The following is a 14,621-nucleotide window of genomic DNA, read 5'->3' on the forward strand; positions in this document are numbered from 1 at the left end:
TGCACGATTGTTGAGAAAAAAGGACGACACATTCAGCAAGCATTTTTTTTGTCTTTACATTTTTTTTTATATCGTTTTAATTGCTTTGCAATTCTTCTATACATGTAGCCTAATAGTTCAGTGTAGTGTCAGATTTCTGTTTTCAACTGTAAAAAGAGGTTGTAATCGATACCATTCTTATCATAAAACTTAAAGCATCTCTTCTGACATCTCTTCTTTCTACATGAATAATTGAACCAGACAATGTCTTAAAATATTCTAAATCTATCAAAAATAATTTTATACCTTGGCATTCATAAATGAATAGGCCTATATTGTCTTGTGCCTGTTTTGGGACAAGAGTATTGTATGGATTGAACATGACAACAATAAAAACTAATTTTAAAAAGTTGCATGTTTGTTTTTCTTTATCTTGTCGCTCTAATTTCAATAGGGGCAATATTGATTTTTCAGAGCAAATGCTGATATCAATAGTGATTATTAGTAGTTAATGAGACCGATTATTAATATTTGAAACAGATATGCATGCATGCAAAATGAAAATCTTTGTCAATATTTAGAATTTGGAATATAAAAAACTCCAACACACAAAAAAAACTGAAATGTTCAACATCATATACAGCCAGTTCCCAGCAACTTCTTGTTACAAAGTCAAGGGAAATTTTAAATTAAGAAAATTAAAATGATTAATAAATAAAAATGGCTCCCTGAGGTTATACAAAGTAAAAGTTCCTCCCATGCGAACACTTTTTTGCACCTTTTAATAAGTTAGCTGTATAGGTGATCATCAAAATTAAATAATACAGATAATTGGCAAAATGCCAAATATAGTGTTGTCTTTCCCTGGTTTTAAAGATTGCATTAAGGAAGATTGATGTCATTTTCTGAATTTACCAGACTGTTCTAGCTGTTCTGTTACTTGCTTTACCCACCTCATCATATCCACATTACTGATAAATATTATACAAAACTCTAATTGTGTAAATATTTTGTAAAAGCAACATATGTCAACCCTACAATACTGCTGCAAAAATGATTTTAGATATTTCATCAAATGTATTGTGAAATTGAGTTTCTCCATATTGCCCAGCCCTAATATGACACTGTTAATAGTTTAATATCCTTCTGGCTTTTTGGCATACATTCAGTGTCATAAGTAGTCATTTCTAGCATCCCTATTTATTTTTCTTTATTGCAATATATGTTTACTTTCCTGCACATTTTTTAGCATTTATAAAAACAATCAAAAAACTTCTTTCTTTCCCTTTATACATCTACTACCTGACATATTCTGCTCTACAGTATGTTCAGTAGACTTAACTTGTGTAATGCTAAATTGTTATTACTGTATGTTAATACAGGTTGTTAAGATATGTTCAATGTAACATGTGGGAGCTATGTATTAGTGGGAAATATACTGCTGATTAGATGTAACTGGGTGTCAGATTTGCTGTGTGTATGAGTTATGACACAAACTTCTGAAATGTTTCCTGTTTTTTTTAAGTAAGAGCAGGAACTCAGGCAGTTTTCATGTTGGTCAAGAACATGATTAACCCTTTTCACTCACTGACACTTGATACTCACTATATCTATATCTATATCTATATACATATATATATATTTAGTTTCTTATGAATGTTCTGATTATGATGTTTTTTTTAATCAATTAATTTTTTTGAATAATTTGTTCTTGAATACATTTTAACTATTTTGTCCTGTTGTGGTATGTCCTGTAAAATTAATTATTCTTGTTCACACTGCTCATTTTTAGAGCAAGCGTCATGTGATCTTGTGAGCCCCTTTTTGTATTTAAGTAATAAGTAAAGAGGCCTTTGTGTGTTCTGCAACATAAAATTTCCCTCAAACACAGAATGAAAATGAATCACCACTGAGCACCATGGGGGTTAGCAGCAGACTCTTGTGTTTCTGTTTATTTTATGTTGCCCATTCCTTCTTCACTGATCACTGTTGCACCATCTTTACCCACAGATATGAGGAGCATTGTGATATCTGCATCCTGCCGCCATGAGGCTTTTAACTGCCTCCTCGTCTCTCCTCAGTGGGGCGTCAGTCAGGGGCTTTTCTTCAGTGACTGTTTTTTCTTTACATCATTTCTCTTTATTCTCAGTTGGCAACAGAACAAAACAAAAGTGCGGTAAACATCTTGATTGTGAAGCACCGGCAGAGTGTCAGCCTTATTTCACTAAAGGCTGACAGAGCTGGCTAAAGCTTGGAATGACTGGGTGAAGGGAGGAGAAGGGGGAGGAGGAGCTGGAGGAGGTAAAGAGTGAGAGGCTGGGAGGGGCAGCTGCAGGTCTCATTGCTGGATTCGACGCAGCGACTGCACCTGGAAGGACTGAGCATGGGAGCCCCACTCTCTGTAATGTTTGTACTCGCCGCCATGACGGTCACACTCCATGATGTACTGGTAACCACGGTAACCAGGAAACTGGTAGCACACCCAGCTGGAGGCAGCAGGAAGGAAGGGTGGAGGAGGAAAGGAAAGCAGTGATTAATAATTGATTAATATTTTATTATCACACTTTAAAACAATGTGAGAAGAAGGAAGCAGTTAAATACTAAAGGCCTTTTGTCTTAATGAGCATATCACTCACTCCATTCAAACAAAGTACAATATAAAATACAGCTTTCACTGATGTTTACAAAGTGTTTGGTGCATGCACGTGTGTATCTACATATGTGAAATATGTTTATTATGTATGTATATGCACATATGTGTACATATATATGCGTGTGTGTGTGCGCGCGTGTATGCTTGTATGTATATAAATGTGTTTGTGTGTATACATGTTATAAATGAGGTTAATGAATTAATTAACTGATGAATACCTAAGACAGCGTAGGAAATGATAAAGAAATAATATGTTTATATTTCCTCCTACTCCTTTTTGAACACATAAGATTGAATTGTTTATTAGAATCTATTCAGTGACTGTGTATAGGTTATCATCCATTTCTGTTATTGCCATTTTGTCCCTTTTTTTGTTATTGTTTTGTTTGTTTTATATGCTTTAAATAAATATCTATCAAATCAAATCAAATCAAAACTAGAGTGACAACATTAGGATAGGTTAGTCTTTTTAAATTGATGCATTTTGACAAGACATATGTCTACATACGTTAGAGTTGATTACAATGAGAAAATGGGAAGCATGCTCTTTGAAAAATCTGATTATATTTGTTATATTTCATTAAACTAAAGAAGTTAATCTTCTATATATTACAAGCTTCTTCGTATGAAATAATTATAATATATATTAAATATCAGTAACATCAAATATCCTCAAATTATCCCCCTTGACTCTTAATTTAAAAGAGAAAAAATACTGCAGTTTTGCGTGTAGTTTGCGGTGTTATTGTATACCAAACAGAAGCCATTGCCAAACTGCTATGGGTACGATCAATCTCCAACACAGTACAGTCTCTCTGATTAATTATTTTCAAATGTATGAATAAAAAGTAGAAAATTACAATACGAAACAAGTGTCATATAGGTTGCATCACTGTAAACTGTTATAGCTTTTGTAAAGTGTCAGAAAATGTCATAAAAAAGTCAGTGTGCACTTTTCCTGTGCGTCCCTCAGTCCTATGCTGGCTCCTTTAAATGACACTCAGTGGTTCATTCACACGTCAGATGCCCGTAAAGTGCAATTCATTTGAGTGCAGATGTTGAGACTTACGAGCCACTCTGAACTTGCATAGATCCAATCTCGTTGTTGCCCCAGCCCATGGCCTGCAGAGAGGGGTAGTCATCATTTATCTCCCACTGGCGTCCCATGAAGTTCTCCTTCTCGAACAAAACCATCTTGGACTCCTTGTGGTTCTGCATACACAGGATGCAAGACAGGAAATGTTATTTACCATTTTCATTTAATTTGCATCCAAATTCTTCAAGCACCAAAGATCACCATCTAGTTTTAACTGTAACAAGCAGCTGGCGTGAGTGACTGTAGGCTTGTCACACAGAAAACCAGTTTGATGAGTCAAATTTAGTGTTTTTTTTCTTTTTTTAATGGAGACAAGTCAGACAGAGGAGAGACAGAAGCCATTGAAGTGAGACTCACAGCAGAGCAGATGGGGCGGAAGGACATCATCCTCTCAATGTGGTAGGCGTTGCTGCCGCTCCATGACTCCCAGTGAGGATACTCTCCTCTCTCCAACACAAACTGCTGTCCACAGAAGCTGGAGTGCTCATATCCTGCCCAGCTGTCCCCAGCAAGCACACAGACACAAGTATACAACATGCACGACCATTTGGACAGTTGTAAAACAGACTGTTACCAGAGCTGCTAAAGTTGCTAAGTACGAATGTATGGACAGATCTGTTTGCTGTAGGTGATTTCTTCCTGTGTGAAAGATCTTTGTTTGACTTACGCTCCACACTCCACCTTCAGGGAGCGGATGTTGTCAACGCCACACTCCATGATGTTCTGGCAGGCTGAGGTAAACTCCAGACGCTTCCCCTGGAAGTTCTCCTGGTCATAAACTGTGATCTGTAGCGGACACAAATGCATACATGTAGTATGCACATGCCGAATGCACACACTGATGTGTGTACAGACACACACACATCATTGATGTCATCAGGCATGAAATTAAATAAGAATGTAATCTGCTTTTGTTAATGGTCCGTGGCGAGACATCACACTCACCTTCCATGGTCCCAGTGGGTTGGGATTATTCAGAGCCATGCTACTGTGTGTTTCAGTGATGGTTTACCTTCAATGTAGAGAACAGGGAGAGTCAAACGTACAGTACTATAATATCCAATCCGATCCAAATTTATTTAAAAAGTACATTTAAAAAATCGTTGATGAAAGTGCTGTACAATCCAAAAATAGCAAATGAATTAACAAGAATAGAAATAAAAACAACACATATGATTGGAAAAAATAACTTAAAATAAAAACACAAGACTAAATAAACAATGCAGTAGGAACAAAAGATCAGCCTTAAAGACAAAAGCTGTCTTAAAAAAGCTACAAAAGCTATATAAAAGCTGCACTCAAAAGCCAGTTAAAAGCCAGAGACTAAAAAGGCATTTTAAGATTTAAAAACAGGTATTGTAGGGGCCAACCTAACAGCTTGTTCCAGAGATTACAGGAAAACAAACAGTTCAAACACCACCTGACACCCCCTCCACACAAACTAGAATGTGTGTTATTGAGCTAATGTTTATTATCATTTGTCTGTGTCTAATCTTGACCTATATGAACAAACACATCCAATATCACATGCCATCTGTTTTGATGTGGCACCATTCTTGAAGCTGACTATATGCTCACAAATGATGATGTAGCTGTTGGTGTTGGCACAAGGTATTTTGTTCTCCCGGTGTTTGGTCAGTGTGTGTGTATGCATGTCTGACCTCAGTCTATACATTCATGTGACTCAGCAGAAACAACAAAGACAAAAGACACAGAAATGTAAAGTCACAATGGTCTGCAAAGGTCTATAGGCTGAATGGATCGAGATGGAGGGCTTACCTGACAGGCCCCAAAGAATAGCAGTGCAGTGCTCACAGGGGGCTCCACAAAAACGATGTCCTGACCCCAGAGTAAACGGACCTATTTATACATGCTGGTGCTGAAAAGCAGCTGGGCCTGTGGGTCAGGGCAGGAGTCAGCACATTGCTGCTCCAGTCATTGTTCAGCACTGAGCTGTCAGGCTTTAGTTTGCTGTAGGGGGACTGGATGGAGGGCACCATGCCCAGTGCAGATAAGTGCAAGTTGCAAATGATCTATGACCAATGGGCTGGACCATGTCCTGGCACGGCCTGGTCCAGGAAACAGATCATCACAGATGTGGATGGTCTTGCCAGTGACTGTGGTGAAAAAGTAAAAACACAAAGTGTTCAAGTGCTAAGCACAAAACAGAAATGTCAGACTACACACAGAACATTTTAACTTTCTTGGTCCTTTCATGTAAATTCTGGGTTAAAAAAACATGACTCAAAATGATAAAGGTGTCTAATTAATAAAAGCTGGATTTTTATTTTAATAAAATACTTACTGAGTTCTTTGCGCGCTGCATCGTGCTCCGTCTCCAATCTGCACGCCATGTCCATCTCGACTGACCCCACATCTCTGCTCCTGTCACCTTTTCATTCCCTCCTGTATACACACATGCTCAGTCATGCACACACACAATCATGGACAGAGAAAGGCACACAAAGGCCTGTTCATGCAGTCACACATACATTCAGAGCATACAAAGGAGCTCACACGCTTAGCCTACATATCCGTTTAGAGACAGTAACAATTGGCCTTGTAGTCAGTTTACAACTTTAAATCTTACTTTGTCATTTGATATTATGTTGTTTTTTTATTGTGGTAAAAGTAATAAGTAGTAGTAGTAATAATTAAAATCAGCTACTTAAGCCTTAACATGGTGCAAAAGTACATTTTCATTACATGTCATATTGTCTTAACTCTCAACTCTAAACTCTAAACTCATGGTGGCTTTGACAAAAACTCCAATATTACATTTAGATTGTTTATATACATTATTAAGGTCTACATACAGTGTACCCTTAAAGCTGTAGTTGATAACTTTTATTTAAAAAACAAAACAAAAATACATTTGTCATATTAGCAACTGTGACTATCACCTGACAGTAGTACATAAGAAAGACAAGATGTTAAATAAAAAAAATCCTCTCTCTGCTCCTTGCTCTCCTAATGGCATTTGCAAGAATCCATTGCAACTGAACGAAAACAACAGATCAGAGCCGAGGAGTCTCTAACACAGTTGTCAATTATGTCAATCACTGTGCATGATCTGTGGTCAAACTGCCAAACTAAGCAGCACTGATCAAATATGATAAGATTCTTTTACTGCATTGTCCTTTTCTCACATTAAATGTTTTCATACATTCATGACCAAATTGGATACACTTGAGCCAAAAACAAAGCTCTGCCCATCAGCTAGACAAGTTTCTCATTTTACAGAAAAGTGGTGCACTAAGAGATGTTCCCTAAAACATTTGAGGCAAGAAATGGGCAATGCAGTAGCAGAACCTTAATTCTTATTCGATCAGCCCTGCTTAGTTTGACAGTTTGAACAAAGTTCATGAGCTGTGATTGACAAGAGTGACAGCTGCGTTAGAAATTCCCCACCTCTGACTGAGTGTTTTTCATTCAGATGCGAGCTAGCTAATGTCATCAGAAGCACAAGGAGGAGAAACATAATTTTTTTCACAGACTGTCTCCTGTACTTTCAGAATATAATGACAGTTTTGGTAAATATAAGACACATATGAAGCTGATCTGTTTTCTGAGCTCAACAAACAGCATGTGAGTGTATGAGAGCTTGAGTCAAACATTGATGTAGATGTTTTTTTTCTTTTAAAATGGTTAAGCAAACTGATATTTTCGTCACACCCAGACAGGTTATGAGAGATATGATTTTCTGCCAGGTTACTTCATATATGCTCTAAGCTTGCAATACCAATATAAATATTGTTGTCACTATAAATGCAGCACGCCTTGCAAAGGTGAAGATTAAATAAGGATACATATGCCTTAGAAACACATCTAAATCCTGGTCTTTAAAAGAGTAAGTGTTAAATACCCCATAGACCTGCAGGAAGGGGTGCATGTCAGTGGTCACAAAGCATCAGCTCTGTGCAAAGCCCCTTATAATATGTTATCAACTAAAATTGAGCAGTAAGGGCAGATTATTCTGAATCAGAGTAAAACAGATCTAGTTGTGTCTCTGTTCTACATCTAATGTCTACTCTAAAATGAAGAAATGAATGAATAATGAATAAAATAAATAAAAAAATAAATGAATAAATGTCTTAAAAGGCTCAAATATCAAAAGTGCCCATATTGTCTTTGGATTTTGTAAATCAAAAGATGACATTTCCTGTGGGTTCTTTTTCTATGCTCTAATAATTCCTTTTCTAAATACACACTACAAATATTTGCCCACAGACAATTCACCGCTGTCTAAAGGCTGCATCAAAATCATTAAATTGACATCAGGAGGGAATCACAGTGTTTCAGTATAACATCTGTCATCTTGCAGTTAGTTTTACATTATTATGGATCTTTCACAGGTGTGAAAGATCTATGAGAAAATATTGACACATATACCATGTAAAATCACATAAAGCTGCAGACAAAATTTGAATATTTGCCTATAGAAAGTGAAAATACATTTGATATATCTGTGGCCTTTTGGTCACGTGAGGTCATTTTCTCTGCGTGAATGAATGCATATGTGCATACGACATGCGTGTGTAGGTGGAGTATATGTGCATGTATGGATACAGCATGTCCAGCAGTATAATAAGCAAAAGAGCATCCGACGCTCGCCTGCCCAAACAATAGAGAGATGGATGCCGCTCCTGCAGTCAGCACATTACACACACAGGGCTCAAAGGCTTGGGCCGGCTTCACCAAGGATCAAGAGAAAGAAAGAGAATATGGAGGTGAAAGACAAACAGATCAGAGAAAAATGAGATAATGACAGCAGGGGAGGTGAAGGAAAATGAGAAAAGAATTTAGAAAGAAAGCGAGGAACAAAACATGAGAGCAGTGACTGCAAAAGTAACTGTAACTGTCTGTGTGCGTGTTTGCATGTGACTGCGTGTGTGCATGCATGCATGCGTGAGTGTGTGTGTGTGTGTGCGTGTTTGTGTGTGTGTGTGTGTGTGTGTGTGTGTGTGTATAGAAGAGCAAACTTTCTGCTGATGGCAGTGACTGTCCCCGGTCCCCCACAATGGTGCTGGACAACAAAACAGGCAGCCGAGTCAGCACGACTTGCCTACAGATAAGCAGCGTGACCTTTGACCGCGCACCGTGCTTCAGAGAGCTCACAGCCAATGAGAAGTGAGAATCCAGCCTCTATAGACTCAGACTGGATGTGAATGTATATATATATCCCCACGAAGAACGCCTGCGTCCATCACTTTCTCCAAAGGTCGGTCCGTTTCAGCCTGCAATTGTAAGTTTCCATTCTGATATTAAGGGGATATTTGGGGGAATACTGTGGTTTTCCTGTCTGCTCGCTCTTTGGCCTGAAAGGACCAAGGATTGGCTCTTCTCTTAGACTTTAACTTTGGACTGAGTAAATGGAATATTAACAGAAAATGTTTAAATGCTGCTCATGTTCAGTTATCCGTAAAATATGGATTTTGGACAGATTAGTGCTTATTGGCAGGTTAATAAGCATCCTCTCATAGAAAGGACAAAAATGTAGGTCATGTGATGTGAATTTTACAGTGAGATACCACTCTGAGGGAAAAAGTTGACATGGTATGAACATGGCACGGACTAAAGACAAGCATTGAAAGGAGTTCAGTGGTACTCCACTTTTTCTCGCCATACAAAAAAAGAAGAAAAAAAAGAAAACATTGTTTTGGTTTCCTGTCAATATTGGAGGGGACACATATCGACCGAGGACGTCCTCCACTAGAAAATATTAAGCATCAAACACTTAGTTTCCTCTGTTGTAGTGACTATTACTCACCAGCTTGTGCCTTGTCTGCATCAATTTAAGGTGCAAAAAGCTTCGATTATGGCACAGTAAAAGTCCTCTGCTACTTTCATGTTTTAATGGGGTATGACAAATGCAAATTCTTTCTTATGCATTGAATGTATATTATTGCAGAAATCTGCCTCCTCTCTTTTTTTCAAGTTTAAATCGAGTGAAAAGCATTGAGGTTGATGTTTTAGAAAAGAAAAGTAGTCCAAAAGAAATAAATATGCTTTTCTCACTATGTTTTAACCTTGGAGAGCAGCTTAGCACCTCTTAAAATCTTGTTTTCTAACTTCTCTCCTTCTCACCTCACCTGCAGTAAGTACTCCAGGGTCTTTCAGTGTACTGTGAAATCATCATAGTACACACACCTGCAACTTTACACACCACTGTGGGTGTACATGCTGTATTCCAGTTGTCAAGAAACAGTTATTATGCTCATCATAGGCCCACAAGTGAAATATGTTTAAATTGCTTACTGACTTTGTGGTTCTTTCTCCAGATTTGATCATGTCTCACTCAGGTGCTCAAGGTAGCATTGGCAGCCATTCTGCCATTGGGCTGCGCAATTCCAAGGTAATTCTACTGTTGTTTTTTTTTTTTTAAATAAACTACTCCTAATAACTAAGCCTAAAATAAGGCATTGAACATATTTTACCTCAGAAATAAATGCATGTTTTCTCTTTCAGATATACCTCTATGAATTTGAGAACTTCCAAGGCCGCAGGATGGACCTGTTCGGCGAGTGCCGTAACCTGTGCGAGAAGGGTTTCGAGAAAATTGGCTCCATCAGGGTAGAGTGTGGACCGTAAGTCAGCGTCACTTCAGTCACTTCAGTCACTTCAGTCACTTCAGTCACTTCAGTCATATACTAATTTCAGCTTATTCTGATGTATTTCTTATTTATTTCAGCTAATATTCTTATTCAATTTTTATTTATTTCAACTAATATTCTCAAAATTCTTATTTATTTTGAAATATATACTTGTTTAATTCTTATTTATTTTAACCAGTATTCTTAATCATTCTTAGTTCTTTCATCTAATATTCTTTATTAATTCTTATTTATTTCAACTGATATTCTTATTTACTAATTATCAGTTTTAAAATATACCTGCATTTAATTGTGTTTTTCATCTAATATTCTTATTTAATTCTTATTTATACAATTCTTGCATTTATAATCACTTGTACACCCTATTTTGGGGAAATATTCGTATATATTTCCACTGTGGTTATGTAGTATGATGCACACAGTAATACATAGTTGCATTTAGCAGCCAAGTCACATTTTTTACTTCTTATTTTCCCTTTTTCTTATAATTTCTCTATGCATATAGCTTATATAAGAACAGTTGTTATGTAACCCACTTTTCCCACATGGATCAATTAAGTATTTCCAATGCGATTCTGATTTTGAAATCACCACACCTGCCATCCAACTATGTTTTACAACACTGTATAAAGCAAAATATGTTTCTATCTTTCTGTCTATGCAGTTGGGTGGGTTTCGAGCAGCAGAACATGACCGGTGAGATGTTCATGCTGGAGAAGGGAGAGTATCCCCGCTGGGACACCTGGTCCAACAGTTACAGGTGTGACCGCATGATGTCGGTCAGGCCCGTCAAAATGGTAAGTTGGGACCAGGCTGTGGGATACTTTCTATTGTGTCCATTGCAGCTGCAAGTGCTGATTTTTTTCAGTGCTGTCTGGCTATATTTGCACCTCTCATCCATCCTCTATTGGTACGAGAGAAAGTGCTTTTTATGGATGCAGTTATATGTGTATTTATAGGCTCATTCCACTTCCAGTATTTTTGGATTAAAGCTTTTTTAACTGACATTTTTGGTGTCACTATGTTCCAATATGACAACATTCAGACTGAAAGACAAACACAAGTATTCAGTGTTTTCCCCCCAGAGGTTTAGCCCTGGCTTCTAAAACAACATTTCTGTTCGAAATCATAACCACACAACAATATTGCAATCATGCATACTTTTGTACTTCACCTAACCTTTGTGAGACATTTCCAGACAACATCTGTATGAAAGGTGGCTCATAGTTACTCATTTTAAAGTAATGTGTGTCTCCTATAGGATCCCCAGGACCACAAGATTTGCCTGTTTGAATGTCCAAACTTCGAGGGTCGTAAGATGGAGGTGTGTGATGAGGATATCCCCAGCTTGTGGTCCTACGGCTTCCAGGACCGTGTTGCCAGCATCCAGGTCACCGGAGGAACGTAAGTCCTTTCAGCTTCTCTGACCTCTAATTAGTCTACCAACTAGACAGAAACAACCTCCAGAAACAACAAATAGAGAGGAAAAGACTTAAGACTTGGGAAAAATTTTAGTATTTTAAAGTGTCACAACAACATCTATCCAGCAACAGAGATAAATTTCGGCACCGTCTATGCTTCACTAGCATAATTATGTTAGTGGAGAGAGCACCCCTCCAGGATGTTGTCAGTCATAACAGTTAATGAATATTCAACCATTACCTGTGAATTATGCACAAACTTGCAATTTTCTCTAATCACAGCAACTCTTCCACACCTTCTCCCAATCATCAAAGCATAACGACACCAAACTCAACAACAACAAAAAAATGCTGAAGATAGTGCAAAGCAATACTCTGGGGCAACAGATCATGCAGCGTTGCGGTTGAACACCAATAAAAATCATCGAACGACAAACACTTTTCTTCCACAAAACAAACCCTGAGAATGACTGAAAACCTGCTGACAACATACAAGACACATCACCATTACAGATACTGTTAGCTTTCATATCTATTGCATGTGCTGAAACAATCAAGGAGGGTAAAATTAATATGCATGGTGTGTGGTAAAATTAAACTAGTATAAATCATTAAATAAGAATAATACAGTGTTATTTTCACTAAAGGAAGTTGCCTTAGATATTAACTACAAATATATCTATCTATCTATCTATCTATCTATCTATCTATCTATCTATTTATTTATTAATATAACTTTAAATTTCATTGCAAAAAAAGGATAAAAACATGTATTCGTGTATATAGGTTTAACCCTTTGAAATTTGATTCCTTCTTTTTTAGATTCCTTTCAAAAACATAGGAAGAGGGCAATAAGCAACAAAAGAAGAAATGACCCCAAATTAGCAAAAATTACCAAAAGATTAGCAAAAAAAAAGAAAAAGAAGGTTAAAAAACTAAATATAAAAATTTCTCAAAGGGTTAAAAAACAGTAAGAAGGAGAGGTGAGAATGTCCATCAGATCAACCAGATGTTAGCCAACATCAACAGATTTTTGTGGTTCACACGAGTTTCTCTCTACTTCCTCACACAGCTGGGTGGGTTACCAGTACCCTGGCTACCGTGGCTACCAGTACGTGTTTGAAATTGGCCCTTACAAGCACTGGAACGACTGGGGAGCCCACCACCCCCAGATCCAGTCCATCCGCAGAGTGAGGGACATGCAGACACACCGCAGAGGCTGCTTCGAGCTGACTGCATAGAGAGGAGTCCAGCAGACTGTGGGCTAAAAGGAGGGAATGGCGAAGGGGTCAGGCTTGCCATGCTGCTAACCATCCCTTGGAAATTCTTCAACAGCCACCTCGCCACACACAAGCTGATGGCTTTTGAATATTGTTAAGCTTTCACTGGTAGGATTTTTGGGAGTTATGTATCATCATAACTGATTGTCACAGACTTCCAGAGCAACTGTAACACCGGTAAAAGCTGTAGCAATGCTCTCTGTCTACAGACCTCATAGAAAGATTATAAAAGGGGGATTAAAGGGGATTAGTTGATAGTTTGTGTTTATTAGTTTGTTTCAATGCTATTATAACCCTTTTATTTTATTTTTATCTACTTGCCTACGTGTTTCTAACTGACATGATGCCATAAGCCTGTTCACAAAAGTGCTCTCCCTCTCCTGGGATCCATAGATTTGAGAGAGCAAAGGGATAAATAATCATATCACTCCTCATGAAGTACTACCATGGACAGCTCTCAGCTCTGCACATGCCTTGCAGTGAGTTTGCCGAGCAGAGGGAGGCACTATCTCCTCGTCTCAAAGCAAAAGGCTTGCTCAAGTGATGGGAAGAGGGTACCGACCGGTCTGTGATTAACAAGAGAAAGGTGGCTGTGCAGGGTTGTGTTTTTGCAGACGTTAACATCTCTTGGCCGGCCTGTTTAGCTCATTGATGGGGCTGTCCGGAAGATTTGCATTTTACACTTTCTCAGGGATGCTGGCATCTGGAAGCAACTTTCCAATGAAGAAAAATGAAATAAAAATATTATAAAGCTGAAAGATAGTCTCCATCTTTGTTTTCCTACCTTTTTGTATTTTCTTCATTTCTTTATGACCCAGATGTCATTTAAATTTTCACTCAACAATAATTTTATCAACAAAGACCCAAAGGGATCATGTGTAAAGTCTGCACCCAACTCCACAGTGTCTTGACTCTAAAGAGTGTAACAGCACCTTTGAGGTCACTGTTTTAACTTTACTGTTTTGATTCATTCTCACTGCTCACATCCACCTTTTATTCATAAGAAAATTAATTAATTAATAAAAATAAAATTAAAAAAAACTATGGTAAACCCACTGTTCAGTACTATAAACTTTCAACCCCTGTGCCTCTGCATTATAGGCCCATTTAGTAATCCATCCTTGTTTATCCTCATTAAGACCAAAGGTTATTATTCTGCCCCCATGTGGCCGAAAAAGAGATTAACGTCAGTTTAATAGAAAAAAAAGGACGTGATGATATCTCACCTGTTGAGCTGTACAGTGCTAAAGAACCAAAATTCGAGAAGATAATTTATTTTAGCTGTATACACAGCATGAACCTTCAACAAGTAGGACTGGTTACAAAGAAGAGAAGAAGTCCTTTCACAGCTCCCTGCAAACTGATTTAACACCCCTCCCTTTTCACGCAGTGGTAACAAGCTCACCTAAACAAAATATCACTTCAAGATGTTATTTCTAACACCTGCGAACCTCTGCTTCAACCGGATGTAGGAGCTCATCTCCGAGGTGAGAAGCGAGTATTAAGTAATCTGTTACTGCTCCTGTGTAAAGCCCAGCCATGCACGCACTGGTGTATCAGCAGATGACGAGGCGCGCA

At 37.9% G+C, this 14,621-nt stretch overlaps 2 protein-coding genes across 2 annotated transcripts; one reads left to right on the forward strand and one right to left on the reverse strand.

The window, feature by feature from the left end:
- Nucleotides 1-1,904: 1,904 nt before the first annotated feature.
- cryba1a (crystallin, beta A1a) lies at nt 1,905-5,598 on the reverse strand. Its single transcript, XM_042487084.2, has 6 exons — nt 5,508-5,598; nt 4,674-4,740; nt 4,396-4,514; nt 4,086-4,227; nt 3,702-3,844; nt 1,905-2,465 (listed from the first exon to the last, which is right to left on the reverse strand). Exons 2-6 carry the CDS (start codon nt 4,710-4,712, stop codon nt 2,318-2,320), a joined length of 591 nt encoding a protein of 196 aa, XP_042343018.1. The 5' UTR covers nt 4,713-4,740; nt 5,508-5,598; the 3' UTR covers nt 1,905-2,317.
- A 3,308-nt stretch (nt 5,599-8,906) lies between these two features.
- On the forward strand, nt 8,907-13,801 carry crybb1l3 (crystallin, beta B1, like 3). The gene is made up of 6 exons (XM_042487124.2): nt 8,907-8,973; nt 10,010-10,083; nt 10,197-10,315; nt 11,007-11,139; nt 11,604-11,746; nt 12,836-13,801. Exons 2-6 carry the CDS (start codon nt 10,018-10,020, stop codon nt 13,002-13,004), a joined length of 630 nt encoding a protein of 209 aa, XP_042343058.2. The 5' UTR covers nt 8,907-8,973; nt 10,010-10,017; the 3' UTR covers nt 13,005-13,801.
- The last annotated feature ends 820 nt before the right edge of the window (nt 13,802-14,621 follow it).

Source organism: Plectropomus leopardus, chromosome 6 (assembly GCF_026936395.1).
Source record: "Plectropomus leopardus strain MGB_pleo_1.0 chromosome 6, ASM2693639v1, whole genome shotgun sequence".
In the NCBI taxonomy this organism is placed as follows: domain Eukaryota; kingdom Metazoa; phylum Chordata; class Actinopteri; order Perciformes; family Serranidae; genus Plectropomus; species Plectropomus leopardus.